At 42.8% G+C, this 27,499-nt stretch overlaps 2 protein-coding genes across 2 annotated transcripts; one reads left to right on the top strand and one right to left on the bottom strand.

Moving 5' to 3' along the window:
- Window positions 1-439: 439 nt before the first annotated feature.
- LOC136110261 (lysophosphatidic acid receptor 1-B-like) lies at window positions 440-18,489 on the bottom strand. The gene is made up of 3 exons (XM_071817018.1): window positions 18,347-18,489; window positions 6,136-6,291; window positions 440-4,905 (listed from the first exon to the last, which is right to left on the bottom strand). Exon 3 carries the CDS (start codon window positions 2,598-2,600, stop codon window positions 1,632-1,634), a length of 969 nt encoding a protein of 322 aa, XP_071673119.1. The 5' UTR covers window positions 2,601-4,905; window positions 6,136-6,291; window positions 18,347-18,489; the 3' UTR covers window positions 440-1,631.
- On the top strand, window positions 9,822-27,499 carry CA4 (carbonic anhydrase 4). Its single transcript, XM_065853203.2, has 8 exons — window positions 9,822-10,049; window positions 20,815-20,868; window positions 21,202-21,372; window positions 23,881-24,038; window positions 24,260-24,352; window positions 24,616-24,679; window positions 24,789-24,952; window positions 26,010-27,499. Exons 1-8 carry the CDS (start codon window positions 9,992-9,994, stop codon window positions 26,196-26,198), a joined length of 951 nt encoding a protein of 316 aa, XP_065709275.1. The 5' UTR covers window positions 9,822-9,991; the 3' UTR covers window positions 26,199-27,499.

Below are 27,499 nucleotides of genomic sequence, written 5' to 3'. Positions count from 1 at the left end.
CGGTTATTTTATATATATATATATATACACATATATATATATATATGTATATATACACACACGCAATGTAGGGGAGATTCTGGCTGGATTCCAGCTCTCACCCCGCTTTCGAATTAACGATCACTGCAATAGACAGTGATATGTTAAATATTCCAGTCATTACAACCACCTCGCCCATGTCAATCCGGAGGTGAATAATAATAATAAATATCACCTAAATAAATATCTAATAAATATCACACCATACAACCAGCTCCAGGCTGATCTTTGCCATCTGCCCGCAGGAAGTTTGGGTTGAGTCTCCTGACATTACATGTGAGGTTTCCCGAGGTTGTTGGTGGCCGAGTTACCAGAAAACACAGACGGGGCATTTGGTATAAAAAATAGAGCCCGATTTGTCTTGCCCGAGTTACGTTATCCATTCAAATAATTCATTTTAATTATGTGTCATTTAGTGCCATCCATTTCCTTAAATGCCTGGATTAAAATTGAGATGAAAGACATTCTCCTCCGGTTCTGCAGGGTAAAGTGGCACAGACGGTTTGGTGAAAAAGAACATAAATCCCTAAGTAACGGATTTGTTAATGTAACATTAGCGGGTGAACCATTTCTTACACAAACGGGCTCTTTTCTCATACCTGCTCACAAACAGACTAACGGGGTTTTGTTCTTAGTTCACTCGAGGCTTTCGAAACGCTGGAAAAATCAGAACAAAGAAAACAAACCATAAATAAATCCCTGAAAACTGCGACTTGCCCTGGAAGGGCTGATTTTGGTTGGACTGTGCGTGCGTCTGTTTCACGACTGTGAGAACATCATCACAAGGTGGTTTATCACACCCGTGTAAACCACTGAGCAACAGTCGAACACCCTACAAACCCCCAAACACGAGCTGTTGTCACCAGGATCTATTCCATCAAGGCTTCTACATTGGTAACTGTGCAAGAGGAAAGAGAAGACATTTAAGTATTGGGATTCTTCTAGGCAATTTCCCCTTGTTACTAAGAATAAGCCTTAATTTTTACTGGGGTTTCTTCTAAAGTAATGCAAATTTCAAAATCCATGGACTCAAATGTGCGTTTGTTTATAAGGAGAAACATGAAAAGCGTAGTCACAGCCGTCTCACAAAAAGCACTATCCAGCTGCATGCTGCAGTTACAATTACAACAGTAAAACGGTGCTGAGTGCCCCCATTGACAAACACATTCATCAAGTATTCAAAGATACAATTTGACTGACTGTAAATGAGCAAAATTACATTTCCCCCCACCTCTGAAAATTTTCTAGCTGCGTAGCTGCCTCCCAAACCACACAAATAACACAAAAAGGGGGCAAATCGCAGTGACAAAGCGAGCGCAACCGCAGACTGTTTTCAGGCAGAAAGCAAACACGATTCTATGGCTAACGGAGATATTGTTATCTCCGAGTGAAGCAACTCTACCGAGGAAAGCTGCAAAACACCGGCGCTCAGCACCGCTGCCAGAGACACGGAAAGATGCAGAGAGAAGCCACAGAGCTCCAATGCTCAGTCCCCGCGCTGGTCTCCGTGCCCCGGAGCCGTCCCCTGGCCGGGATGTTCTGACCACATCGCTGCAGTCGCACCGGCGGCCCCGGCGCACGGGCTGTCCCGGCTACGTGTGCTCGATGGCGCAGGCTCGGGCTCGGCTCAGGGACAGACATTTCAGAGCCTTGAGCACAGCCCCCGGGGGTTTGGCTTTCAGGGTGTATATGACGGGGTTTCCCAAGCAGTTTGTGGTTATCAGCATCGCTGTGCAGTTTCGGAAGATGTAGACGCCCGGGTAGAGATCGGTGTGGCACTGGTGGTTGGTTGCATCGAATATGACGCCCGCGACGAAAGGAGCGTAGGAGATCAAACCCAGGAGCCAAATGAAAATACTGGTCCTGGCAACCTGGATTTCAGCCGATTTGTAGGTGCCCGTAGCTTGTCCACACGCTTTCATGCGCAGTTTTCTTTTCCTCAGGATGATAATGATTCCAAGGTAAGTGAACAGAGGTATAATAAACGCCACCACAATATGGGGAATGATCATGAAGATGAGGTAGTTGATACAAAAGGGACTGTAGAGGACAGAGATATTCTTTTCCATATGCAAGCAGTTCCAGCCCATCAACGGCAAGCAGCCAAAAAAGCAAGCAAGGACCCAGTTAATTAAAACCGCAGCTATGGAATGGTTTCGAGAAACCCTGAGCCTGGTCCTCATGCTTTCAGCCACAGCCAGGTAACGCTCAATTCCAATGCTCACCAAGTTATAGATGGTGGATAAAATAGAGGTGGTGTGCAAGGCATAAGGTGCAAGCGTATCCTTGGACCCAAAGATTGTAATGTCAGGGTTGGTGATGAAAAGTACTGAAATCCAAAAGCCAGAAAAGCTGGTGAAGAGATCAGAAAAAGCCAGATTGCAGAAGAGTATGGAGATGGGCTTGTGCAGATCCTTTGTCACCATTCTGGTGACGATGACCGTGCAGTTGAAGATCACAGATGCTATGTTCATGGTCAGCTGAGGGATGCCCAGCGCGAGCACTAAATGGTGACTCCAGATTTTGGTGTGGTTAGCGGAGCAGTTTGGGTAGCTGTTCATGGTGCAAAAATCTTACTTTCGACCCCGAACGCGGTCTGGCTCACACATCCCGTGTTCCGCAGGAGACCACACGACACCGGTGGTACCGCTGCCTTCTCCAGGTGACGAATGAATCCTGACACACAGCTTCTATTGCGCTCATGACAGTGGATTAAACGTTAACCACTCCCCGTTTTAAATATTTGGGTTACCAACTCAGAGCACAGCCAATTAGCTTTGAGTTGCTAGGATAGCCAAAAGGGGAGAACATATTTACCGCTGTATGGATGATCTGCTCAGAGCAACCTTTATCAAAACGAAAATCTGGCCGGCTCTTGTGGAGCTTCATGATCACATCAGTGGGTCAAGAGTCCTTGAGCATATTCTAAAATTGGAATTAGTGTGAATTCAGCTTTAATTCACAAACAGAGTAGTTAGACGAAGGAGTAGAGTTGGCAAATGGAGAGCAGTCATGTTTTTGTTTTGGAGGGGGGGAGATTGTGACTGATGGAACTCAAAGAAGAACATCACTGTTGTGTGCCAACCCTGGACTGCAGGTCAGTGAGGGATCTAAGTCCTGATTTCAGATCAACCCACAAAACTTCTACAGTGGTTGAGGTTGAGCAAGAGACAAAACCAGTTGCTCACTGCCTCTTGCTCACAATCACAAACTGATGTGGCCAACAGTGATGGTTTTTCTAAGCGCAGTTAGGTCACAAACCCCAAACTCGTCAGCACAACCGTACGATGAACTGCAGCGCTCCAAGGGGAATCCAACACGGTCCAAGTCTCTGTCTCCACAGATGCTCTTGTGCTTGGGCCCACAGAAATATCCCTGCACTCAGTACTGGAGAATTCAGAAGTTGTCAGAATACACCTGAAACGCCTTTCTTTCCCTTGTGTAAAGCAGAAGGAGCGATACTTTATAAGCTAAAAAAACTTATTGAAAGAGTTGTTGAATTAACTATTTTCAAACAAGGAAATGCAGGAGAATGGCTCAACTCTTTGGTGGATTAATTGTATTGGAGACTAAAGATGCCTAAGCAGCTCTGAAAATGCCATTTTTCCACCTTAATTGTTGGATGAGAACATAGCCAGAAAACGACAGACATGGATGCCCATACCTTTGTTTTGGGATATTTTGTGTTTCCTTCTTTAACGCCAGGGTGTAACTTGCACGTTAATAAACCAATGCGTAACGATATCTTTTCTTTCTGCATGTGATTAAAAGCAAATGATTTTTGAGAGCTGGGTTTAAAATCCGTGAGACCCGGTGCAAATCGGGCTCTGGACGCAGCAGCCAGCAGAGGGCACCAATGGAACAGACAACGCAGGGTGCGGCGGGGAACGCGGGGGCTGCAACAGCAAAGCGCTTGGGATGGGCGGCACCTCGTACATCGGCATCAACAGCACCAGGGATGTTCGTCCAACGCAGAATTGGCTGCGTTTGGTCGCTAAGGCTGAGTGCGAATCACCCGCGTTTGATTCAAAAAGCCCACGTACAAGGATAAATCTGCGGCTGCTCTGGCTGCGCCCTGCTATCTGCAACTGAGAAGTTTTTGCAAGCTTTCCTTTAGCAAAATGCCCCAGGTGGAGCCATGCTACTTACAAAGCTCTTCTGAGGTGTGGTTGGTTGGGTTTTTACCATTATCCTAAGAAAGGATTAATTTGCACTGGTAACAAATTTATAGCATGATATCACAACAGCAGCTCAGCTAAGTTTATGGGCTTTGCACATTCAGTCCTGACATCTGATCCTTATAGCGGCAATTCCGGCTCTAAAGCTGTAAATCTGTGAACTATATGATAGCTCTGCCAGAATTTACAACGTAAGGAATTTGTGCTAAAATATTTGGCTTAAAAAGGAAAATTCTATGGCTTCTTTTTTCTGTTGAAGTTTCAGATGGTCACAGGGAAGTGCAAGGAATGATAATAGAGAAATAAGGGATGAAAACTGATTAATCAAGTCTGCTGATGTAGTAACATCCTAGAAAATACTCTTCTCAAAGTGTCACAGATAAACCGTTCTTTGTGCATCCTCTAATGAGCCTCATGCAGACCTGTCAACCACATCTTCGCTGTGTGGTTGCTGCTGAACAAGGATTCTGCTATTTCTGTCACCTTGTCAGCGCCAGCACCGCGAGTCAGCAAAGTCCTTTTACCACCAGTGGCAGTGTCAGCAGGTGATGTCCACCCAGGCCAACGTCGCTCGGGGACGGCAGGGGACACCGGACCAGCCACACGCTCCTCACCCCCTCTGGTTGTGGCTCCCAGGGCTCTGTGAGCTCCAGCAGGGGCTGGGGGATGTGAAGAATGATGGAAGCATCTGCAAAAATATCCTACTTACTAAGAAGAGCATATCCCTGAACTCGGACCCCAAAGGGCCCTCGACATTCCTGAAAATGCTACTTGAAATGTCTCTAATTTAAAAATTTGGTGTTCAGCATGAAAACTAAATGACATGAGATCATAATGGAATTTAGAATAGTATCAAGTGGTATAAATAACTCTTCACAAAAGCTCTGTAATCTTATTTCCCTAATAGAATTGCATACAAATTCACACAGTGTTACTGTTTTAAAGGAGACAATATTATTGTGGAAACTGCTTTTTTAGTGTGCTTCAATACACAGAAAACTGATTTTTATATTCCAACCCTCTGCAATAAAGATTGAGCCCTCAAAAGCAGATGAAATTTAGTTTGAATTGAAAACTGTGTGTGAAACAGAGGGCTACTGCATAAACCAGTCCTGATTCAAGGATATTCTTATCCTCCCATGTTCTGGGAACTTCACAATCTTCCTTGTATTTGTGCTCACAACACACCCACGAGGAAAACGTGTTATCTACATTTTTATGAGTGGGATGAGAACAATCAAATTATTTACTCAAGGTCATGCAGAAGTCCAGTACGGAGCAAACTGAATCTGATCTGTATCTCAGGCTAACACTCTGAACACCAGCTGTCCCTTGCTATCGGCAACCCTCTGATCGAGATTTATCTGCATTTCGCCTTCTACAACACTTTGTAGTTCTATAATTGTTTCTGTTTCTTTATCTGAATGTCCAAATTGCTATCGTTTTTATATTTGTCAGTAAGAAATGACATTATGTAGTATAGGATCTCAACATTCAATAATAATTATCTGACAGTTATGCCTGCGGAGAAGACAATAATCATTGAACATATTGAAGAGACTGAGAAAGATACATGGGAAGCTTCAGGCTGGATTTTTAATGACCATTCATTTCAAGTGGTTGTTGTGGAAAATCCAGCTTCACCCAAAGCGCCCATAACCTGCAGCTCTCGGACTTGCACGGCTGTCACCGGCGCTCAGCAGTGAGCAACGGCCCCAGCTGTGAACGCCAAAGCTGATTTCAAAACAGGAAATCAAGTCCAGGAGCTGAAAGTCTTAATTCTGTGCAGTAACCCTTGGACAACATACACTTTTGCCTTAGTGTGATTCAACAGCAATTCTCTATGTCCCTTACGGTGATAATAGTCTTGAGCTATACCTGAAACTACAGCAGAAAAAGCTCCAACTCTACACCTTACCAATGGTGGACAGCACACAACCCGAGCCAAAACGTCCCAAGTGACACGCAGGCTGGCTACGTATTGGGGAGACTAATTCCTGCTTGCCATGACCTTCAGCAAAGCCTTGAGACAAGAATATCCGTCTGCTCGGTCTTTCAATGGGCATCATGAGGCCTGCAAATAAGGAACATTCAGGAAAGGGAGTAATACAAATAAGGAGTCTATTTATCCAATTTATGTTTTAATTTATGCAGATTAAAGTCTTCCTCTTTGGAGAGGAAGACACAAACGGGATGTATGATCTCCTTCCAAGATTTTTTCTGACATGCTTTCAAACCAGAAAGCTCTCCTCTCCTCCTCCGCCCCCTCTCCTTGAGGAATTTTGGCCTCACAGGTTCTATCTGATGTCCCAGCTCTGCTTTCGCACACCTCACCAGGAAAATAAAGCAAAGGCAATCATCAGGCTTGAATATCTCTGAGTGCTGTTCAATGTTACACCAGCTACAAGCCACAAAACAATGGCAAGGATGGCTTGTTGCAAGAAAACCCCCACAAACCAGACCCTCTCCCGTCTACGCATAACCTGAACATTTCTCTGAGATACCAGAACTGTTATTTCACCTTTCAGGAACTCGTATTATGCTGTCTAATGGGAGACAAACATTGAGAAATCCTTGAAACCAAGGTTGTATGCTAAACAAAGCCTTTCACCGATAATATGTATGTAAAGAAGCCAGTAAGCATGTTATCCCTTTAGATACAAAACAGTTCACATAAAGGGCATCTTCCTTCTGAACTAAGGAACTACAGCAGTGGTAAGAAATCTGAAATGTGTGTGCTTCAAAAGAAACAAAATAAGCAGCCAGGCTGAGCAGAAGGCCAAATAAAAAGCCATTGCAAATGCTTCTGACTCTTTCATGGAAATGACCTTGTATTAGAAGAACGTTCCCAACAGAGCAGACTCAGGGAGACTCACAGCCAAACCACATTTTCGCATGGAAGATGAAGACCTAATGTTTCTGATTCACCAAAAGCTACCGCTCATGAAATTCCAGGTTTCCTGTTCAGCGGTGAGGGAATTCTAATGAAGAATATTACAATACACAACTAAAGGAAGATCATTCAGTGTGCTCTCTCACTCTGAAGGGCGGGTTTCCCAATCACCCAGTCACTAATCAAGAAATCAATCTGAGTTTCAAGTCTCTTGGAAGTGCTTCCCTCTCCCACTGCAGGGACAATTCCTCCTGGGTCAGCTTGTCCATGAGCAGTATTTGGTCTCACAGGTCTTAGATCTTCCTTCTAAGACCAGCAGCTCAGGCTCCCAGCACGAAGAGCTGTGTCGGCACTGTGACCTGGGCTGCCATGGCACCGGACCCGCTCTCCTCCCGTCCCACCTGCGCTGCGGGGACACGGGGCCCTGCAGCCATTCCGTGAGGGCTGGGAACAGCCCGGGCCGTCCTTCTGCAGCACCTGGTAGGATCATTTGGCTCAGACACATGTGAGCTTCAGCAGCCGTCACGTCAGCCCCGCCGAACTTCCCGTGAAGCCCTTTTGGTAGCAGCGGGGTGATGTCCGATCTCACGCATTTCAGAAACCGGGCTGGGGGGAAAACCTCCAGAATCTTTGCTGCTGTGGCTCTGAAGGCCACAAATTAAATGCAGTTTCACCGTTTTTGATATTTCCTCCTGTTCTTACCTATCCTGTAGCTACACACAACTGCCATCATTGTGCCAGAAAAGACTTGAGTTCAGTGATCTGCAATGCACTCTCTGCATAACTTTGTCTCAGATTCTCCAACCAACATCCTCATGTGTCTTTCGGTTCAATGTCCAAAGGCCGTTATGTAAAACCCTCCTCCAGTGCAATTCCTTCCAAAAATACTCCCGAGTGCAAAGCCATTGAGAACTGATAACGAAGCACCCGTCAGGTAAGTTTCTTTGGACAAGAAAAGTGGAGATCACATGATGTCTGCCCCGCTTATTTATATTACAGACTTTCTAAGGAACAGAAATGTCTTTGCTTGAGTGTGCCTTCAATCTCTTGCACAAATAATAATGAAGTTAACAGGACTGCGGTGCTGTTTATTATCACTTTAATACTGGCAGGCTAGGAGGTTGACAAAAGGAAAAAGAAAAAACTAAGAGTGAATCCTGAATCTCAAGATCAAAATTTCTGACTCTCAGATTTTTTCAGTCCTGAACAGAGGGTTTCTTGCAGGCTCTTCAGAGAAATCAAGAGAAATATAGAGCACAAATAGAGTAAAAAGAATTAGGTTTGGTTCAGCTGCCTCACTGCAGACCTTTCCCAGAAAAGAAAAAGAGATAAAAGCCCAAGAGTAAAGTATCTTGTAGATGCCCTTGAAGGCTGACACCACCCCACGCCGCTCGCGCCCCCGTTTCTCTGTACGTGCTCTGCATGCACCTTGCTTAGATTGCTCCACCGAGACTGACAGACTAGGAAGTGCAAAAATGCAACCCATTCCCTTATTGTTCTTGTCACTGCAGTAACTGTTTATCTTAGCGCCATGTGCTAGGCAAATCATCGTCTGTTCATGCTTTAATCTACCTAATCCAGGATGGAAAAACACTACCCAGCAGACCTTCATTGTTGGAATGTTATTTATAGCCATCCTTTTTATGAATAAAAGCCCTCCTCATCAGTCAGCTGTCAGATTTCCCGTTGTTACTACAGGTCCTGATCCTGTGCGACCCTACTACCAGAGCAGAATGGCCACGCTCTTCACCTGGTAAAGGCAAGAAGCGCTTTCTTGGGTCCCTTCTTTTCAATTCAGCCCTTGCTGATGACTGGGCTGGCTCAACACTGACAGCACAGCACCGCTTGGTTTTGGCCACCCCTTCATGAGGAGCCCCAGGTCAAGCATCCCCCTCTCCTTGCACCCAGCCCCACGTGTGGCTGCATCCCCGTGGACAGGGAGGAATCCCCATGGACAGGGAGGACTTGGGGAAGGGGGGGAAGAAGTTGCACCCCCCCACACCTCTTTTGTTTTCCTCAGCTGTATCAAAATCCAACCTCAAATGAAAAGATGAAAATTTGTCTATAATAGGGCAAAAAAGTAGTAGTGCCACTTCTCTGTACACACCTTTGTTTGTCGAACATAAAGCCTGAAGTGCCGCTGAATCAGGCACATGCAATTAAAGCATTCAGATAGGAAAGCAAAGGGGATGGAAAAAAACTCTATATATTGTACTATAGTACCAGAATCAGGAAGGGTTTTTAAAAAAAAAAAGTATTATTAAAAAAGGAGAAAGGACCAAACCATCCCCCCAAACAAACAACAGGTGTGCTCTGAGTTCACTCACAAAGTGCAAAAGCATATATAAGTAAGGTGTTGATATGCCACCTAATAAACATTTCCTGTTACTGCCACAGAACTCCCGTTTTCCAGTCCTGAGCAGCTGTTTGGAGGCTTGTGGGGGTGACTGAGCTGGATTTTTGCTTGTTTCATGGAGGTTTTTTGAGGCAAAACACCAACCTTAATACTCACATTAATTGAATGGCATGTGGGCTGTCAGGGAAAGGAAAAACAGCTACCAGTAAATAAAAATGTAGCATTTTAGTACTAGGTTACTAAATGTGCATAGGTTGCAAGGTACCAGTTATTCACTACTTGCTTAGTGCCAGAAAGCCTTATTCCTTTTGCCATTCGCTTTGGAGAAATGAATAAATTTAGGCAAATCAGGAGTAGGGTAAATCTGGAGAAATTACAAAGGGGAGGAGTTCACCTTCCTGGCTATGGCTTTCAGGTCTGTCCAGGACTTCTTACTCCAGTATAAAACTGAGAGCAGAAATATGATCACATCCTAAGAAGCCTAATCAATTCTGGTTTCAACACTGAGCCTATTTAAAATAGAGAATGGAATTGCTGTTCCTTGTTCTGTTCGCTCTGCACATTCTCAAGAGAGAGGCACTAGGTAAGTCCTTGCCTGCTCTTTCTAACCCCATGTACCAAGGTTACTCTTGTTTGTGATCTGTTTCTGAATACCGGTGCATACAGTACAGGCTCTAATTCTTCTATATGACAAATGAAGAATGTTTTATTTATTTCTCTGCATTTTATGATCTGTGCTAAAAGATGAAGTATAGACTTTTCTCATGAATGAATGAGTGGGGTTTTTTCCACCTTTAGAGATTCTAGTTGCCTTCCTCCTCCAAGAAAAATCAATGAGGTTTGACTTGATCTCTATAGTTAACTACATACATAAATTTTTAAAAATCAAAATGTATATTTATTTACCTGTAAACTTGCTACAACTTCAAATAGCTTGGTTTAGTTTTCTTCTCATTTTGCTTTGCTGTTTATGATATGATTAAATTCTTGTGGTTCCCTGCTGAGAAAGAACAATATGTCTTTTGCTGCATTAGCTCAGCAGATCCATCTATTTTTGCACTCTGTGCACTATGTACATAAGCACGCTATGCACTTACGATGACTAGATTCAATAGCAATCTATAACTAATATTGAAAATGCATAAGGTATTTTCTGCTTCTATTAGATCAGCAATGCTATAACATTGAATAAACCACCTTTCCAATGTAAATATCAGCACACAGCCTCAAAATTAAAGATAAACACTGCAGTTCTTAATAGTGATGAAGGATCTATTGTTTGCACTAAAATAGACTGGACTGCATTAAGGGAAAAAAAACAAGAGATACAATATTATCAGAGGTATCAGAGGGAAGCACTGCAGCAAGAGCAGTTAAAGGGACAGGGTTTGGGTTGCCAGACTCACAGTGACACAGGTCCAAGGAGCTCCGGAGGGGCCGCAAGGAGCACAGCCCAAGTGCCGGGGACATGGGGGGGTTCCCACATTTAATTATCTGTTCTTTATTATCCTTATCCATGCCTGAGTAGCTCGCCTTTTCAAGATTCTTCCCTGACAGGTCAAATACCTTTACTCTTGTTTAGTCTGTATTTTGTGTATTTTGTATTCTCTCTCTGGAGAGTTTCCCACACCTGCTACAGGTCAACCAAAACACAATGAACCTTTGCTCTTCCAAAGTCTACAAATAATGTTTGCTTGATATTGATTACCAACTGATTAACACTTTGCTAAACGTGCTGCTCTATTAAGGGATTTACTATAGGGTCTTGAAAGACTATTTAGAAAACCCTTATGGGCTTTATTAGATTAGCATTAGTAATTAGTGCTTTAGCAGATGGAAATAAGAAAGGCAGTGCATATCATATTTTTTACTGCTTTTTTCCCGACCATGATGATTTCCACTTTCTTCCCTCAGTGCAGAGGCAAACTGCACCGTCATTAATGTACAACAAACCCCCCAACTTCTTTTCCAGACTTTTTCCTGAGGTAGGAGCTTCACAGGGTACATTGTGATAAGTTAAAGGCTGAACGTTTCAAGAAACCTCAACTTTTGATAATCAGCCTGAATTATTTTTTGTCATATTTGGAAGGTAATTTTAAACAAGCATTTTATTTATATTTTACCACTTTTCAGAACTAGCTTGAGCGATATCCACGTATCGGCTCATTTAACATACCTCCACCAGAGCTGTTTTTCTTATCTGGGCAGCCTCGTAATTCATCGCACTTAAATAGCCAATAAACCTGATTGCTAATCTTTCAAATTCCTTTCAGCCTTGAGCTCTCTTACTATCATAGCACATATATTTTTAAATTATTACTAGGAATCCTTAAATGGCTTTATAAAGAAACAAGCTTCATTATCCCCATTCTACAAAAGGGAAACTGAGGCACATCGGTGCAGCCGCCTGCCCAGAGATCAACCAGCACTAGGAAGATAAACCATCTAAGGTTGAATCTGTCCAGGCTCTCACCCACCAGCTCGTACGCATCTCATATTGCATTAACATCTGCACTGCTGCACCTCGGCTTGCTTGAGTCCTTCGGGAGATCAGTGACCTCTGGTGCTGCCGTTAGACGGGAAAAACATCTGCAGTGTTCCAACAGGAATATTCCAAATATTTGGAGAGAGAAGTTTTATTAATGGTAGGTGCAATCTGGTGCCATCCAGAGAACAATTGTGGAGGACAGTAATATCTGTCCGTCTAGGAGCTTTGCAGTGGGGTTACGGCAAGCTCCATGTGTTACTGAAAAGTGATTTTCTTTAGGAGGAAGGGAATGAATCCCAGCATTTTTCAGCCTTTTTCTTTATGACAGCAGGACTCAGCCATAAGACATTCTCCCACAGTCCATGCTCTAGTGCTCCAAAAGATCAATACATGATAGAACATGATTCCTCTAATTTTCTCTATTTCTACTTACATACCTTTAACTTTCACAAACATAAAATTTACATAACCATGCTGGCACTGACGTCGTCAGCATTAATTCTCGGTCTGATGCTTCCTCGGGGTTATTCGAAGTATACCTGATATCTCTATAAGCAGCATAAAAATAAACAGTTTAACTTCTTCCATTTCTACTTCTAATGGTATAGAATACACACATATTTGTGGTTTGAATCCAGTTTAGGGTTGGCAAAATTGGGATGCTGGTTCACTTTGATGCACTCTGGGATGAAAAGTTGCATTTTCAGTTGTCTAAGAAAGAATAATAATGGCAATATGAGACCTAAAACACACAGAAAAGGCAATAAGCTGTAGCTGCTTTAGGTAGTAAGTCACAGGTGTTTTCAGAGGTGTGGATTGTCTGTATTTCCCTCTCTCCACCCACCCAATCCAACATGTGATAAGTGTAACTTCCAAGCAATCACTGCCTTTATCTCAAAGTAGTTACCTCAGCTATCTCAGTGCAGACAGACTTTTGATCTCAACTTGTGATCTTCATGCAGAATACATTGCTTAGGGTTTCCTTCTCTTTCCTCATTGTAATCATTCCAGCTGCCAAAACAGATTAAAGGCTTATCTGAGCCTGCCTCCCATCATCCATACCGATCGGGGATCTTGTCAAATCCACCGCATGCAAGATGGAACAAGAGCTCACATGTGCCAGGCTGCTGAGTGTGCGCGGAGAGCAGGGGACACCAGTGACATGGCTGTGCTGTTCCCTCTCCACACAGCTACATGGGCTGCACGAGCGGGATTCAGGCAGCAGAGAATGTCCCAGCTCCATCATCTGTGCTGTAACAGTAACAGTATTTCGTATTTAGTATCTCTAATTAACTTACCCATTACACATGCAATCTATAGTTAAATTTTAACAAATGAACTCTATAAGAGGGACTGTTATGGTGAACAGAGGTTTAGCCACTGTCACATTACAGCTGGAGGAGGTTTAGGGCTGAGAGAAGGATGGACACAGACTGCTTGACCAGGGCATCTTAGGGTGCAGATCCTGGGATCTCAGAGTACACTTATTTCCTTCCACAGCTTATGATAGAGGCACAAAGTGGTGAGGTATTGTAATAATTTTGTAATAAAAATCTTTGCCACTAAAATTCAGCAAAAGGCAGAAAAGCGCTCACGGCAGAGCAGCAGATGAGACAGTGGAGCCAGAGAGCAGCTCCTTGGTTAGCTGTCACAGCCTGTTTCGTTTTGGGGAGCAGGGAACCAAGCCCAGCAGGCAAAGAAACAACACTGGGTGCTACTGGAAGACTCCCAAAAGACAGCTACTAGACCGTATTAGAGTCACATATGGAATAAACTTTGAAATGTTTTCAATTTCTTACATTTCTGTAGCCTGCCAGGTGTGGCTTTCAGAAGTATCTGCATTGCACAAATGGATAATTTGTCTCAGAACAGGAACACCTTGATTCTCTTCAAATTACTCTATATGTGAAGTTATTCAAGAATACGTACTGTGCAGTCACACCTTGCTGTAACCTACATTCACCTGCAGATCTCAACTTCCTCTCAAGGAATTACGCATATAAGCTTTGTGAGATACCTCTGACATCTCCATCACATATGAGTTCAACAACTGCCCCCCATCCCCACGTGTGACTTGTGAACTGCTGAGCAGCGAGTGCATACGGCGTGTAGTGACGAATGACCGATGTCCCCAATGACATGACTCCTGCCTTTTTTTGTCTATGCTGTGCCCAAAGCAGCATCCATCTACGTGACGCCTTGACAGGCGTCGAGGTTCTTGAGCAGACAGGTTTTTTACGAGGCTGATGCATCCAAGGGCATCACGGCTCCAAGTTCAAAAATCATCATTCACTAGTTTGTAGCCTGTTTTTGGCAACATGCAGTGAGTGGACACTTTTCCGTGTACACAGTGGACCCAATTACATTATTAACGCTCCATTTAAGGATCAGCCTGACTAGCCTGAGTACACTACATCATCATCAATTTGTATTAAGCCGCTGTTGAGCTGACCTCATGCAGAACTGCAGGGTGTTGCATCACCTCGTCCTTCTCCATGCAAACAGGCTTTTTTCCCTGTTTGTGGCGTTGCAGGAGATGCTTTGTTATGTTACAGCACATATCTAATGGCCTGTTATTAAACTTTTAGATACATTTCTAGCCATAGCATCAGTCATCATAAACCCAGTACAAAAGACTACAAAAAGACAGTAAAGCCACAAATTTGAATTAAATTTTTAAAGTACTAAAAAAAGGGCTTGTGAATTTTATTGGACACTCCCTCTGTTGTAAAAGAAACAAAACAAGATACTCCACCGAAGCAAATCACCTTAGCCCTGGATACTCCTTTTTTGCTAAAGGTCTGTTTCCTTCAATACAGCACGTTTATGAGGACACATGTGACAGAGGTTAAAATAGTATCACAGGTCACAGCTAAAAATACTTTCCTCACTCTCTGACACAAAGGAAGTAGTTTGTAAGTGTTCATAGGGCATATCTAGAATCCTCCAGCCTCTTTGGATTTTTCTTTTAGTTTATATGTGCTACAAAGGCCTCATCAGGCACGTGATTTATGTATACATGTGCAAATTATAAACACTGTGCTCAAATCAGATGTGGTTACTTGTAATGCTTCACTACTACAATAAAGCTTATTTTCAAGGCTAACCCCCCACGATATCTTGGGATTTATATACATACAGACATATATCATCGTGAAAAACAGAATTGTCAGGTGAAAGTGAATAGGAGAGAGATAAATGATCACAAACGTTTGGTTTTACATGCTTAGAGATACACAAATCTAGAAGTAAACACTTGGAACTGATTTTGCCTGTCAAAGTTGTTGATCAGGACTTCCTGAGGATGTGTAATACTGAAGAACATATAAATAGACTTATGTATATAGCTCAGTTTGTGTTCAGCGATCTCATTAATTAGAAAGACAGGCTTAGATTCCATTTTCTTTCAAGTTGCTTTGTCTTTTGTACTAAAGATAATAAGTTTCACAAAACAAGCTAAAAATAGAACAAGCCCAATACAAACCAAAGCTAAAAATATACCGCATGCAAAACTAGCTTCACCCTGCTGCTAAGCCAGTGGTCACAACCGATTGTAGGGATGGGTTTGATACCGGTGAACAACAGAGCAGCAATGAGAACTCTGACATCCAGGGCAGGCTGGGCGCTCTGAAAAGCACCAGAGCGGAGGGAGCCCCATCCAGCTGTGTGTCTCAGCAAACAATGAATTGTCAGTGAGGACATGGCTGAAAGAGGGTGACGAGACATCGAAAGGGACAAACAAAGGAGTCAGTCAGTGAAAGAGAAGGGATTTCAGCTAAAAAGCAACAGAAGATACTCTCACTGTCTCATTACTTCATGATACTCGTGGTGTAAAGGTCATTCACACTTCAAGAGATTATATGTGGTTACTAAAAATACCTGTCGGCACATAAAATTAATAATTTCCAACCACTTTATCCAGAAGGACAAAACCTGTTTTAGCGACTCTTGGGTGCAGATGGATGAATTAAAAGGGTAGTTTTGAGCCAGCCTGAACAGCACCTGTCCCCCAGCACTGACTCAGCTGTGGGCTTCCCAGTGGCAGCTCAGCAGGTCGAAGTAGGGCAGTAAGTGGGGAACAAGTAGGACAAAGTAGATTTTGGAACTTTTATGGAATGCAGGCGATCTGGCCACGGTCCAAAGAGCTTAAGGGTCTTTTCCTAGATCATACAATAGCACATCAGCAAACTGCAAACACCCGGGCTCCCAGCCAGCAGCCCCATCCTCCCTCCAGCTGCGTAAGTGAACAGAGAAGGGAGTTCTCAACCGAAGGGATTTTTCCTCAAGTTTCCATGCTTGGTTTGATAGCTTAAAACAATCGAAAACATCTACAATAAAATGAAAACAATACGTAATTGTATTGTTTTCCAGCTTTTCTGGTGCCAAGAAACAGCTTTGGTCAGGAAACCAGTTGTAAATTTGACAAGGAAGAAACAGAGATAAGTTGGACTGCTCACTTGCCAAGAGAGACTCCCTAAACTTCACTGTCTTGAACTCTGTGAAGGAAGAGGGGGCCTCCAGCCCAGTTCAGCCACACTCTGCGTTACACCCAGTAAAGTCAAGGTGACACCTAGGATATGGTGCATTGCCACATAAATCAAGAATCTATACTACAACGTAAGAGCTAGATAAAATTGATAATATAGCAATCGTAAGTCTGGGTGTATATGTATCCTGAATGTATATGTATACTGAATTATATCACTTTCAATGGTGATAACAACAGGAATGTCTCTATTTAATGTCAATTAGGCAAGGAGTTTTTGGAAATCCTGGCTGGCATCTTATACTATCCTGAGAGTAAACCGTGAAATCCTCCATAGCAGCTCATATCGCAGCAATGGTTTCAGCATAAACAGAAAACCTCCCAAACACACACAAAAAAAGACTTTCTGCTTCATTTTCCTACGCAATAAACAACAGAAAAGAGAATGGGGGAGCTAAGGTTTGATCACAAGAACAGTCAGGTGAGAGGACTGCAGGATGGGATCTGATATGTACTGGGTCCCTGCAAGAAAGGGGCTTCAGAGAAAGTGAGATGGAAATCTTTGAGGTGGAAACAGTGGAAAGGTGAAGGGCACACTGTCAAGAGATGGGACAAAGGATGGATGAAGCAGGAACAGGAATTACAGATAAAGAGGGAACTATTTGAATGCTGTAGACACCAGGGAGGGAAAAGAGTTGTTTTGGGTGGTTCAGTGATATTTCTAGGAGTGATGGGACACAGATAAGCAACTGGAAAATATAAGCTATTAAACAGGAAACATTTCCTGACGGTGAAGGCAAATAGACTGTGGAAAAGACTCCTAAGGGAAGTGGCAGGAGACACTCAGACAATTAAAACTAGACTAGACAACATACCTTGGGGCACAATCGTGCCTAAGACCACAGACAACTGACTGGATGTGACAAGTGTCTTTCCTTCTTGCTTCAGAAATAGAGCTATAAAGCCCAGGGGGGAAAAGGACCGTTATAAATGCAAGTTCCCTATACGTAAGGAGGAATCACAACTTTTTCTGCCCATAATCTTGATGTGCAGGCTAAAAGATTTTTAGTGTGCTCATGTGTTGATCCACTAAGACGTGATAGAAACCCACAAGTTTATCAGAGAGAACCTCCCAAACGTCTATCAGCTGGAAAAACGTCAGTGGTTGCTTTGTTTGAGAAGGGCTGGATCCAGACTCAGCATGAAAGGCTCTGTAACCCACTTCCATTTCACTCCTCTGGTATAGAGACCCTGGATCAGAACCACTGACGATGTGATTCGGTGATATTTCCCTTCCCTCAGTGTTTCCTGTGGTTGTCCCTGACTCTCACTGTTCTATGGTCACGCTCTGAAAGCTCCACGGCCTTGCAACCCAATGAACAATGAACTTGCACTTACTACTATTTGTGAATCATATTGACCGTAAAATTTGATTTGCATTACAGTAATGCCTTGAGGTCTAAGTCACGATCACGGTCCCATTGTGCAAGTCACTATACAAACCCAGAACAGCAGACCTTGTTCCAAGAATTTACAGTAAACAGACCAGAATACCTCCACCGACCTTGATTTCTCACCTGACAATGTTCCTCTCTGTTTTAACTCACATCCCAAAGAGCTTGAGATGAAATCTTTGCAGGTAGCTGTCCTCTCATGCTGCACAGATGCTGCCACCTTTAAACATTTGTGTCCAGGCTATTCCTGCAGTGCAGCATTTTTTGTTCTGGAGGTTCATGCACATTTAACTTCTACAGAAAGGCCACCCCAGTCACAGGGTGCTGGTGCAGCGGCTGTTAAAGCAGATCCTGAATGCTGCGCTAGAGCTCTTGCCAAAAATACATCCGCAGCCATTCATCCATTCAAACACTAACACATACGAAACATGACATCATGAAGACTGGCTTACCTGGTATTTGCAAGGCATTTATGGATTAAAATATCGATTAAGGCACTTGGTGACGTTCTGTGCTTGGAACTTGCGGTTCTGCAGTTTCCCCGTGGAGACAAGAAATGGCTCGGTGCTCCTGCAGGTCTGACCATTGCCTTGTGTGCACAGGCCTGAAAAAACGCAACGACCAGTTTTAGAAATGACAAATCCTAAAGCTAAGGTTTGTGAATGTTTAGAATTGTGTCAAAACAAAACTTTGTTGAAGCAGCTTTTTAATGATTACAAAATATTAGTGGAACAACAACGTAGAAATCGCTACAGTTCTTACCATACAAATGTAGCGACGTTGTTCACTTTTCTTCTCAATATTACTAAACATTTGCTAAATCAGAAAGTGAGCCAACATTATTTATAGTTTTCAGCATAAATTTAGTTTTTTCAAGATTTTATTCATTGCCACAAGCTCATCCAAGTCTCTCTCTGTCCTTATAGCTATATTAAGATTCTATGTATTCTAAACACTTAACATATGGATAGCATTGCGATGCTATGGATCTGAAGGTAGAGGTGTTAAAAGCAGGTTTGAGCCTTCCAGCAGACGGCTCATAAAATATCACAAATTATGGTAGTTCACAATCTGATGACAGGACCCTCCCATAATAGTTATTAAAAACTGACTAGCTATTTGTTAAAAGCCTATAATTTACTAATCATAGACAAAAAACCTGTTGTAGTATTAATCAAGCTTATAAGAGCTTTTGAGTTGTTATCGATTAAATAGGCAAATAGAACTATTCCTGTGAAAGTCAATATAGGCTTTATAACTGCCATAAAGAGCACTGCAGCACACTGCGATAACCAGAGCAGTGCTTGCTTTCCCGACCAGACCAACACACAGTGAAGTTAAACCAGCAATCTTCCTCGGAATGTTGCATTTCTTCTGATGATGAAAAAGTAAGATGCAGATGTTCTGCTGAAAAACTTTGCAACCATCTGTGTGGGATCACCGTTGAGTTAGAATAAAGATTCTTCATGTCTTTCAGGAAATACTCTATTTCTTAAAATTCCTTATTGCACCAAGTAATCTTTAAAATAGTTCCTGGAATGGACTGAGATAAGTAATCTTGCGCAAGTGAATTTACAAGCATACAAAAGTACAGAACAAACAAAAGGAAATTTATTTTAACACTACATATATTCAAATGCAGAACTTTTGCCTCAAGATATTGCTGAAGCCAAAGTTTCAAAACCAAATTATTCAGAACTGCAACCACAGAATCCCAGAATGTCAGGGATTGGAAGGGACCTGGAAAGCTCATCCAGTGCAATCCCCCCATGGAGCAGGAACACCCAGCTGAGGTTCCACAGGAAGGTGTCCAGGCGGGTTTGAATGGCTGCAGAGAAGGAGACTCCACAACCTCCCTGGGCAGCCTGGGCCAGGCTCTGCCACCCTCACCATGAAGAAGTTTCTTCTCAAATTTAAGTGGAACCTTTTGTGTTCCAGTTTGAACCCATTACCCCTTGTCCTATCACTGGTTGTCACCGAGAAGAGCCTGGCTCCATCCTCCTGACACTCACCCTTTATAGATCTGTAAACATGAATGAGGTCACCCCTCAGTCTCCTCTTCTCCAGCTCCAGAGCCCCAGCTCCCTCAGCCTTTCCTCACACGGGAGATGCTCCACTCCCTTCAGCATCTTTGTTGCCCTGCGCTGGACTCTCTCCAGCAGTTCCCTGTCCTTCTGGAACCGAGGGGCCACAACTGGACACAATATTCCAGGTGTGGTCTCACCAGGGCAGAGCAGAGGGGCAGGAGAACCTCTCTGACCTACTGACCACCCCCTTCTAACCCACCCCAGGTACCATTGACCTTCCTGGCCACAAGGGCCCAGTGCTGGCTCATGGTCACCCTGCTGTCCCCAGGACCCCCAGGTCCCTTTCCCCTACGCTGCTCTCTAGTAGGTCATTCCCCAACTTATACTGGAACCTGGGGTTGTTCCTGCCCAGATACAAGACCCTACACTTGCCCTTGTTATATTTCATTAAATTTTTCCCTGCCCAGAGTTCCCATCCAGAATTCTACTATTTCACGCTAACGCAGTTTTGGAGGGAACAGTACCAGGTATAAACCGATTTATTCAGGACCAGGAGGAGATCTAGAGAGGCAAAGCTGCCTACTGCAGGATTTTTATGTTTTCTTCTGAGTGATTTGATATTAAAGCCAGCTAGCCTCGCTGGATGATGTGCTCCACACTTTACAGCAGAAGCACTCACCTCTTATCAACTTCTGTTGTTAATATATTTAAGAAAGGAAATATCTTACTCTAATAACATTGGGCAGACAAAACCAAGATGATGTTGAAACCGTATGCCCAGTTATCACTCTCTGAGGATCACAAGTCGTGAATCTATTTCACATCTGCTTTTTGGGGGACAACTTGTACAGCTTTTCATTCACCTAATTTTTAATATCTGATTTTTTTTTCAGCTGTAAGCCATTGGTGCTATGAATCACAGAAGTATGAAGACCCACTCTGCCAAGGTACTGCACTGCCACCGCTTTCTTTTGGTATTGTTTGGTTGTAGTTTCCGAGTTGTTATAGTGTCAGTAGTTCACTTTCTATTTTACAGCCATTTACATGTGCCTATTTTCCTATTAAGCTTAACAGAACATCCTTGGCAAATTGTAGTATTTCTAAATATGCAAAAAATTATATGCTAAGAAAGTTCCTGTATTAGATTCTACCATCCAAAGACCTTTTCTTCAAAGATGTCTCCAGTTTCCCAAGCAAGAATCTATTGACTGTTTGGTAGTTCAGCTTTCTCAAGGATTTGCAGTCTAAAGAAAGAACCTATTTTCTTCATTCTTAAATAGGTCCTCGAGAATGGTACCAAATATATGCCACCTGCAAAGGGGAAAAACAGTCACCTATCAATATTGTCACCAAAAACGTCGTTCTGGACAAGAGCCTTAATTCACTGAACTTTGAAGGATATGATGTGAAGGGATCTTCCACGTGGGACATAGAAAATAATGGACATACAGGTAAGTACTGTGAAATTCTTACTGTTATTATAAGATTTACTTGTGCCTTCACTTGGAACCATCCATTTGCTTCTTCCATGCCCTAGGCAGGGTGTTAGATATCACTACTGCTTCTTCAAAGCAAGCAAGCAAAAATAAGATAGCAGCCCTGTATTTCTGAAGTGAAACTGTCTGAACCAAGGCCTCCTGGGACCTCTGTGGGAATTATCTAGGTCTTAGATCCTGGACATGGTCCTTGAGCGTCTCAGCAGAAATTGGTTCTGTGTATATGCAGAAAGAGAACTTGAGATGTGCAGGGAACCACTGGGACTAGGAGGGAGGTGAATACAGAGGGTGAAAACACCACTTTTGGCCGAGGGAAATGACTTCTGCTGAATATCCCTGTACCCTTTATTTCTGGCCTTGCCTTTTCTTGCTCTTGCTTCTGCACAAAGAATAATTCTCCTGAAGAGAACGTCATCTGGAAAGTCATTCCACAAGTGGCTTGCTGGGTGTGTTTCTTACTAATTCTTTAAATAATGAGCTGAAATCTCGAATTTCAACCTGTTTCCTCTGCACACAGAACTAATCAAATGTGAGCTTGTTGGTCACCTATTTACTGATTCAATAAACAATGAATCAATGAGCAGTAGATCAGTAAACAGTGAATGAATCAGTGAGCAACAATTCTGTTTCACGTCCTCCACTTCGCTTCACTAAAAGCGATAGCAATGGTGATGCTTCAACAATAATTTGCTAAATTATATTAACTTTTAAAATAGTTCCGTTGTGCTTTTTAAAAAAAAAATGTATAGGTGTTCTTAGAAGTTTTAGATGGATTGTTTTATATTAAAGGCCTAAAATGTAAAGTTGCAAGTGCCAAATATTTTCCTAACTTAAAAAGGAAAGGTGGGAATGCAGACAGCTGAGTAGATTTTCACAGCCGGTGATTTTGGTTTAAAACATCAGTATTTTGACAGGCTATAAGAAAAAGATACGTTTTGACTTTTCACTGGTCTGTGGGTTAATGACTTTCCCATTACAGAATGATATTCTGGAATCTCTGCATTACAGTCGCTGGGCATAGAAATACCTCTTACACAAGAATTAATATTCATACAGATTGGTCAGAACTCTCAACTTTCCCAGCCATCCAAAAGGATTAAGTTTTCAATCTGGGATTTTTAAATTGCTTCTTCTTGCTTCTAAGGACAACCAGTTTCTGTGCTACAGTGAGCACAGTACTGAAACTGTTATTGCTTACAACACAGCTGCAATTAGAAGCTCTGTGTGCAATTAGACTATCATTATGTTTGATGTGCAGATAGTAAAGGTCAGTGTCTCAAAGGTCCTGCAATCTAAATAAACAAAGTCGACAAAGATACATTACTCATCCATTTACAGAGAAGAAAGCAAAGTGACTAAATGACTCGAGTGAACTTCAGTTCATTTGGAATTCAGAACAGAAATGAAATCTCTGGGCTTTCAATCTAGGTCAAAACAATCTTTCCCATGGAGAGAAAAGTACGGTGCTTAATGTAGAAGTCTTAATAAGTAAATTTTTAAAATATATCCCAAATGTCTCAAGCACGTGAAGTGATTGTGATAGACATGCAGAAATAAATCTCCTAAGAAAATTCTGCTTTGCCATTAACAATGGATCAAACATCACATTAAGTAGATATGACGACTTAGATGCTTAGGCTTAAGTTGCAACACTAAATTAAAACAGAATACCTTTAAGCCTGGCCTAAAGCTAATGTTATAGTGCAGAAAATAGGAAACAAAAAGAAGGCTTAAACCCCAAAAACCAGTGATCGAGTTTATTTTTATGAAAACTCTGACAGAGGTTGTTCTCCTAGACAAAAAAATGAAGGAATATAGTATCTCCTGAAAGGTATAAGTAGCTCTGAGTCACGGGGTTTTAATGGCCATGAACAAATCCCTACCAATCCCCTCAGTGCACTCAGGGAAATACCATCTATTTCCCTGTTTTCTTCAAAATGCAATTAGCCCATGATGCTCTGAATGACACATCAATGGATGCCATAAATCTATAAAACTCTTACCCCAAAACAATCGAAAGCAGCACTCTGTCCTTTTCCTCCCTTTTACAAAGGGAAACAAGTATCATCACATTGATTTCACTTTTTTATTATTTATTTGGCTGAAGTAATGGGTAGCTCGGCTCAGCTCTACATGAGTCACTGAAGATCACAGAGCAAATCCAAGGTAGAAATGGGAGCAGAAGCTCCAAGGGCTGTGCCACAGAGAGATGCCCAAATGCTGTTGCATGGTACTGGAAAGTGGGCTATGAGATTCCTCCCTTTCATCTCAAACCAGCCTCAGCTGGCATTTTGTAAGAGTTCAGCTTCTGCAAAGTTGAATTTCTGTATTGTCCAGTATGAAAAATCAAGCCAGAACTCCAGAGTAAATGTTAATCTCAAGAACACACATCTCTTTACTCTCATACTATCAATGCATGATCTGTTTGGTTTGATTTTTTAACGACTTATTTGTTTTTCCCAGTTAAAGTAACATTAGATACATCCGCTAAAATTGGAGGCGGAGGTCTGGGAAGAAAATACAAGGCGGCAGAATTTCATTTTCACTGGGGAGTCCAAGTCGGGCAGCAATACCTTCCCGGGTCAGAGCACAGCATAGATGGAGAAAAGCAAGCCATGGAGGTAGGTGTGACTGTTTGTGGATGATGGCTTTTACTCAATCAAGAACTCTGCCTTTTTAAGATACTGTTGCACACAAACTGTTGGCTGGTTCTCCTATGAAACCCCAACAGAGGGAACAAAGAACTGAGGACAAAACAAAGCAGCTCCAGCTGGGCTGCACTTCCAGCAACAAACTGTAGAGCAAACTGAACAAATAATTGGCCTTGGCTATTGTGTTACAGCTTCACATTGTCCACATAAGAGAAGATGCTTCGGATATAGAAGCAGCAAAGAAATATGCAAATGGAGTGGCTGTGTTAGCATTCTTCATCAAGGTAAGTAGCCAAATTTTTAATTGCCTATCTCAAGTCTCCCAGCACTTTGGCGGAGCGGTTGTGTTGATGTTACAGCAGCCCAAGACCTGAGCCTCCCTGTCCTCTCAGGCATTCATTGCCAGCACTTAGTTCCTTTACCCTTTTTATATTGTGCTTGCTGTTATCTTTTACCCTGTGGTTCTTTTCTATTTTATTCACAATTCATTTAAAGCAACCAGTTGTTGAGAAACGTATGATTTGGAATAAAAATATTTCCATTTCAGATTGAAGAAGAAAATAGAAACTATACATCTCTAATAAGTGAATTAGAGAATATTAAATACAAAGGTAAGACACTTGTGTTGGTCAAAACACAACATCTATTCATTTTGAGCAGTGTTACGAACAACTTCTGCAGTCGTGCTTGTTCCAAGCAATATTTCCCATGGTTTTCCAGGGCAAACAGCACAGATGGAGCCTCTGCCACTGAGTTCTCTAATCCCACCTGAGGAAGACCTTGGAAGGTACTATCGGTACGAGGGCTCCCTCACCACTCCCGACTGCTATGAGGGTGTCATCTGGACAATCTTTGAGAAGCCAATTGCACTCAGTCTTTCTCAGGTGAGTCGCAGAGGGGCAGTGCATATAGGTCTGCTTATGGTCATTTTGCCCCTTCAGCTGCCTGCTCAGTCGCACAATTTTAAACAATTTATTAGTTGCTCCACTGCCTTGTTCCTATCACACACCCACTTGCTTGGCATTAGCCTAAACATAGTCCCTAGTGCCAGTTCTGTGGCACTATTAAATTGTCTATCAAAAAATGGCAGGGAAGTGGAAGGAAGGGGAAATGACGATGCGAAAAGAAAGCCAAAACCCCTCCGCAGGTGAACACCTGGGCCTTCCACTGCAGTCACCTGTTCAGCCACAAATCTCACTGCGTTTCTCCTGCTGTCACAAGTATCAGGATAGCAGAACAGAGTACTTCAAAATCCAAACTTTAAGCCTATCAATATCAGCTTTAAGCAACCCGCTTTTGTCCTACGGAGAGGAACACAAGGTTAATCATGACCACCTCTAAAATGCAGATTATTCAGCTGGCAGAGTGCATGATTAAAACAATTCCGCTGTCCTGGAGTGGACTCTCAGCGCTACCAGTAGCCAGCACAGCCTGGCCAAGAGCCAGCATCTGTATTTCAGTTCCTGAGCTGCGGTCTGCTCGCGATCGCTCCAGGCACAGCGCAGTGCTCGGCCCCACGCACGGCAGCACAGCGCAGTGCACCAGAGCGAGCGGCTGCTGCTCTGGGATGGCTTCTTGCTGAAGCAATCAGAAACTTGAAGCGAGGAAAGAAATCCTAGTCCCCATACTTTGTGTCACGGTGACGTGATGGACAAGGACAGGACTGTGTGCGTCAAGAGGACTGGTGTAACCAGGCTCTCGAGCTGGACAAAGCATTTGGCTCACGCAGAAAGGAAGTCCTCGTGATGCGCAAGGCTAACAGAAGTCATCTGCTGGTGACCTCTGGCAGTAGCCTCCATCACGCTGTTTCCTGCGAGGTTTAATGCATCCATACAGTTCAAAACAATGCCACTGAGTAAGGCACTGCAGATTTATATCACAATTTCCAGTGTTCCACGGAAAAAGGGTTTAACGAACTGGTTTTTATTTCAATGCCTGCAGATCACGCAGTTTTCAACAGTCTACTTCGATGGGAAGAACTCAACCCCCATGGCTGAAAATTTCCGTCCTGTTCAGTTTCTGAATGGACGAGAGGTGTACCGGTCCAGTGCCAGCATCCTCCTGCCTACCGCTAAGCTTTTGCTGTCGCTCCTGATGCTCACGTACATCCTGAGTTCTCTTTGCCAATGAACACTTCTCACCTCATTCAAGGTTCTGGCCTTTTTGGAGCGTTTTTTATTGTTGTTGCTGTTGTTGGTTCTTTGTACCAAGTAGTCTCTCAAACTGCCAGCTCATGAATCATATCTCAGTACAGGATTTCACCTTGCCCTCTGCCAGACACTGACCAAGGACTTCTCTTGGCGCTCCTATAAAAATTGAAACCCATTGCTCTAACTCACAAGAATTCAAAAGAACGGTAAGACAAAGCTATGAAGATTCAAATTATAACAAACACACACAACACAATTAAAGAAAACATTAGGATGGTTTATCTGCAAGCCTGTAGTTTTACCACAGCACTGGAAGGACAGTCTCCAAGCTATACAGAGGACCTTGAAGAGGAATTTGCTCTTAAGTGCCTATGAAGAGTTTTGTTTGCAGTATGTTTACATTCAACACTGTAAATTAGAAAGACAGTAACACGTGGAGTCATCATCATCCCTGCGTTGTCCTACACCAAGGTACAAGACAGAGCAAAATAAAAATGCTCACACGCAATTGAGAAATGCCTGGGTGGCCCTAGCGAGCGAAGGATGTGTGACATCTGTACTAACACTATTTTCCCCCCTTCTTGCTTCAGAATATCCACAGTTAATTTTTTGGTAAGGATGCTGGATTCCTTTCACCTAATCTACTGATTCTGGACTTCAGGTTTCTCTATTAAGCCTATTTATTCATCCTAGTATGGAATCCTGCTCTGGGATGCCCAGGGATATGATGTGCTAGAAAGAAGGAGGGAAACTCAACCACATGTACCCGATGCACATCTGTGGAAATTCCCTCTCTTTGGAGGGCTGCGGTGGAAGCATGAGACTTTGACGATCATTTACAGCTTTCATTTGCCTAATAAAATTCCAGTTCTCTCTCCAAAGACAGACATAACTATTTTCTTTGGCTATTGCCATGTAACATGTTACAGCTACTTTTAGAATTTTAGATTTTGGCCACACCAAAATAGGATTTCGTATTAGCAGATTGTATTTTGTTCTCTAGGGCCATGTTCTCAGAGGTGCCTTTATGCTACAGCTCCATGGCCATTTCAGGAAAATCATGTCAGTGAGACTAACCACAGCTCACCAAAGGAAAAAAAGCAGGGTGAAAACGTATTTTCGTATTTAACAATCAATTATATAAGCTTCAGAAAACCACAGGGGAAAGCAAATTCACCTTTGGAAGTTTAGAGGGATGATTAAGACTTTGACTGTATTTTTAGCTAACTGAAAAACTTTTGAGGAACGGACATAAATATTAAAGTTGAACAGAGACCTATA

This window comes from Patagioenas fasciata, chromosome 19 (genome assembly GCF_037038585.1).
Source record: "Patagioenas fasciata isolate bPatFas1 chromosome 19, bPatFas1.hap1, whole genome shotgun sequence".
Taxonomy (NCBI): Eukaryota; Metazoa; Chordata; class Aves; order Columbiformes; family Columbidae; genus Patagioenas; species Patagioenas fasciata.
This window is presented reverse-complemented; position numbering and strand designations above follow the sequence as displayed.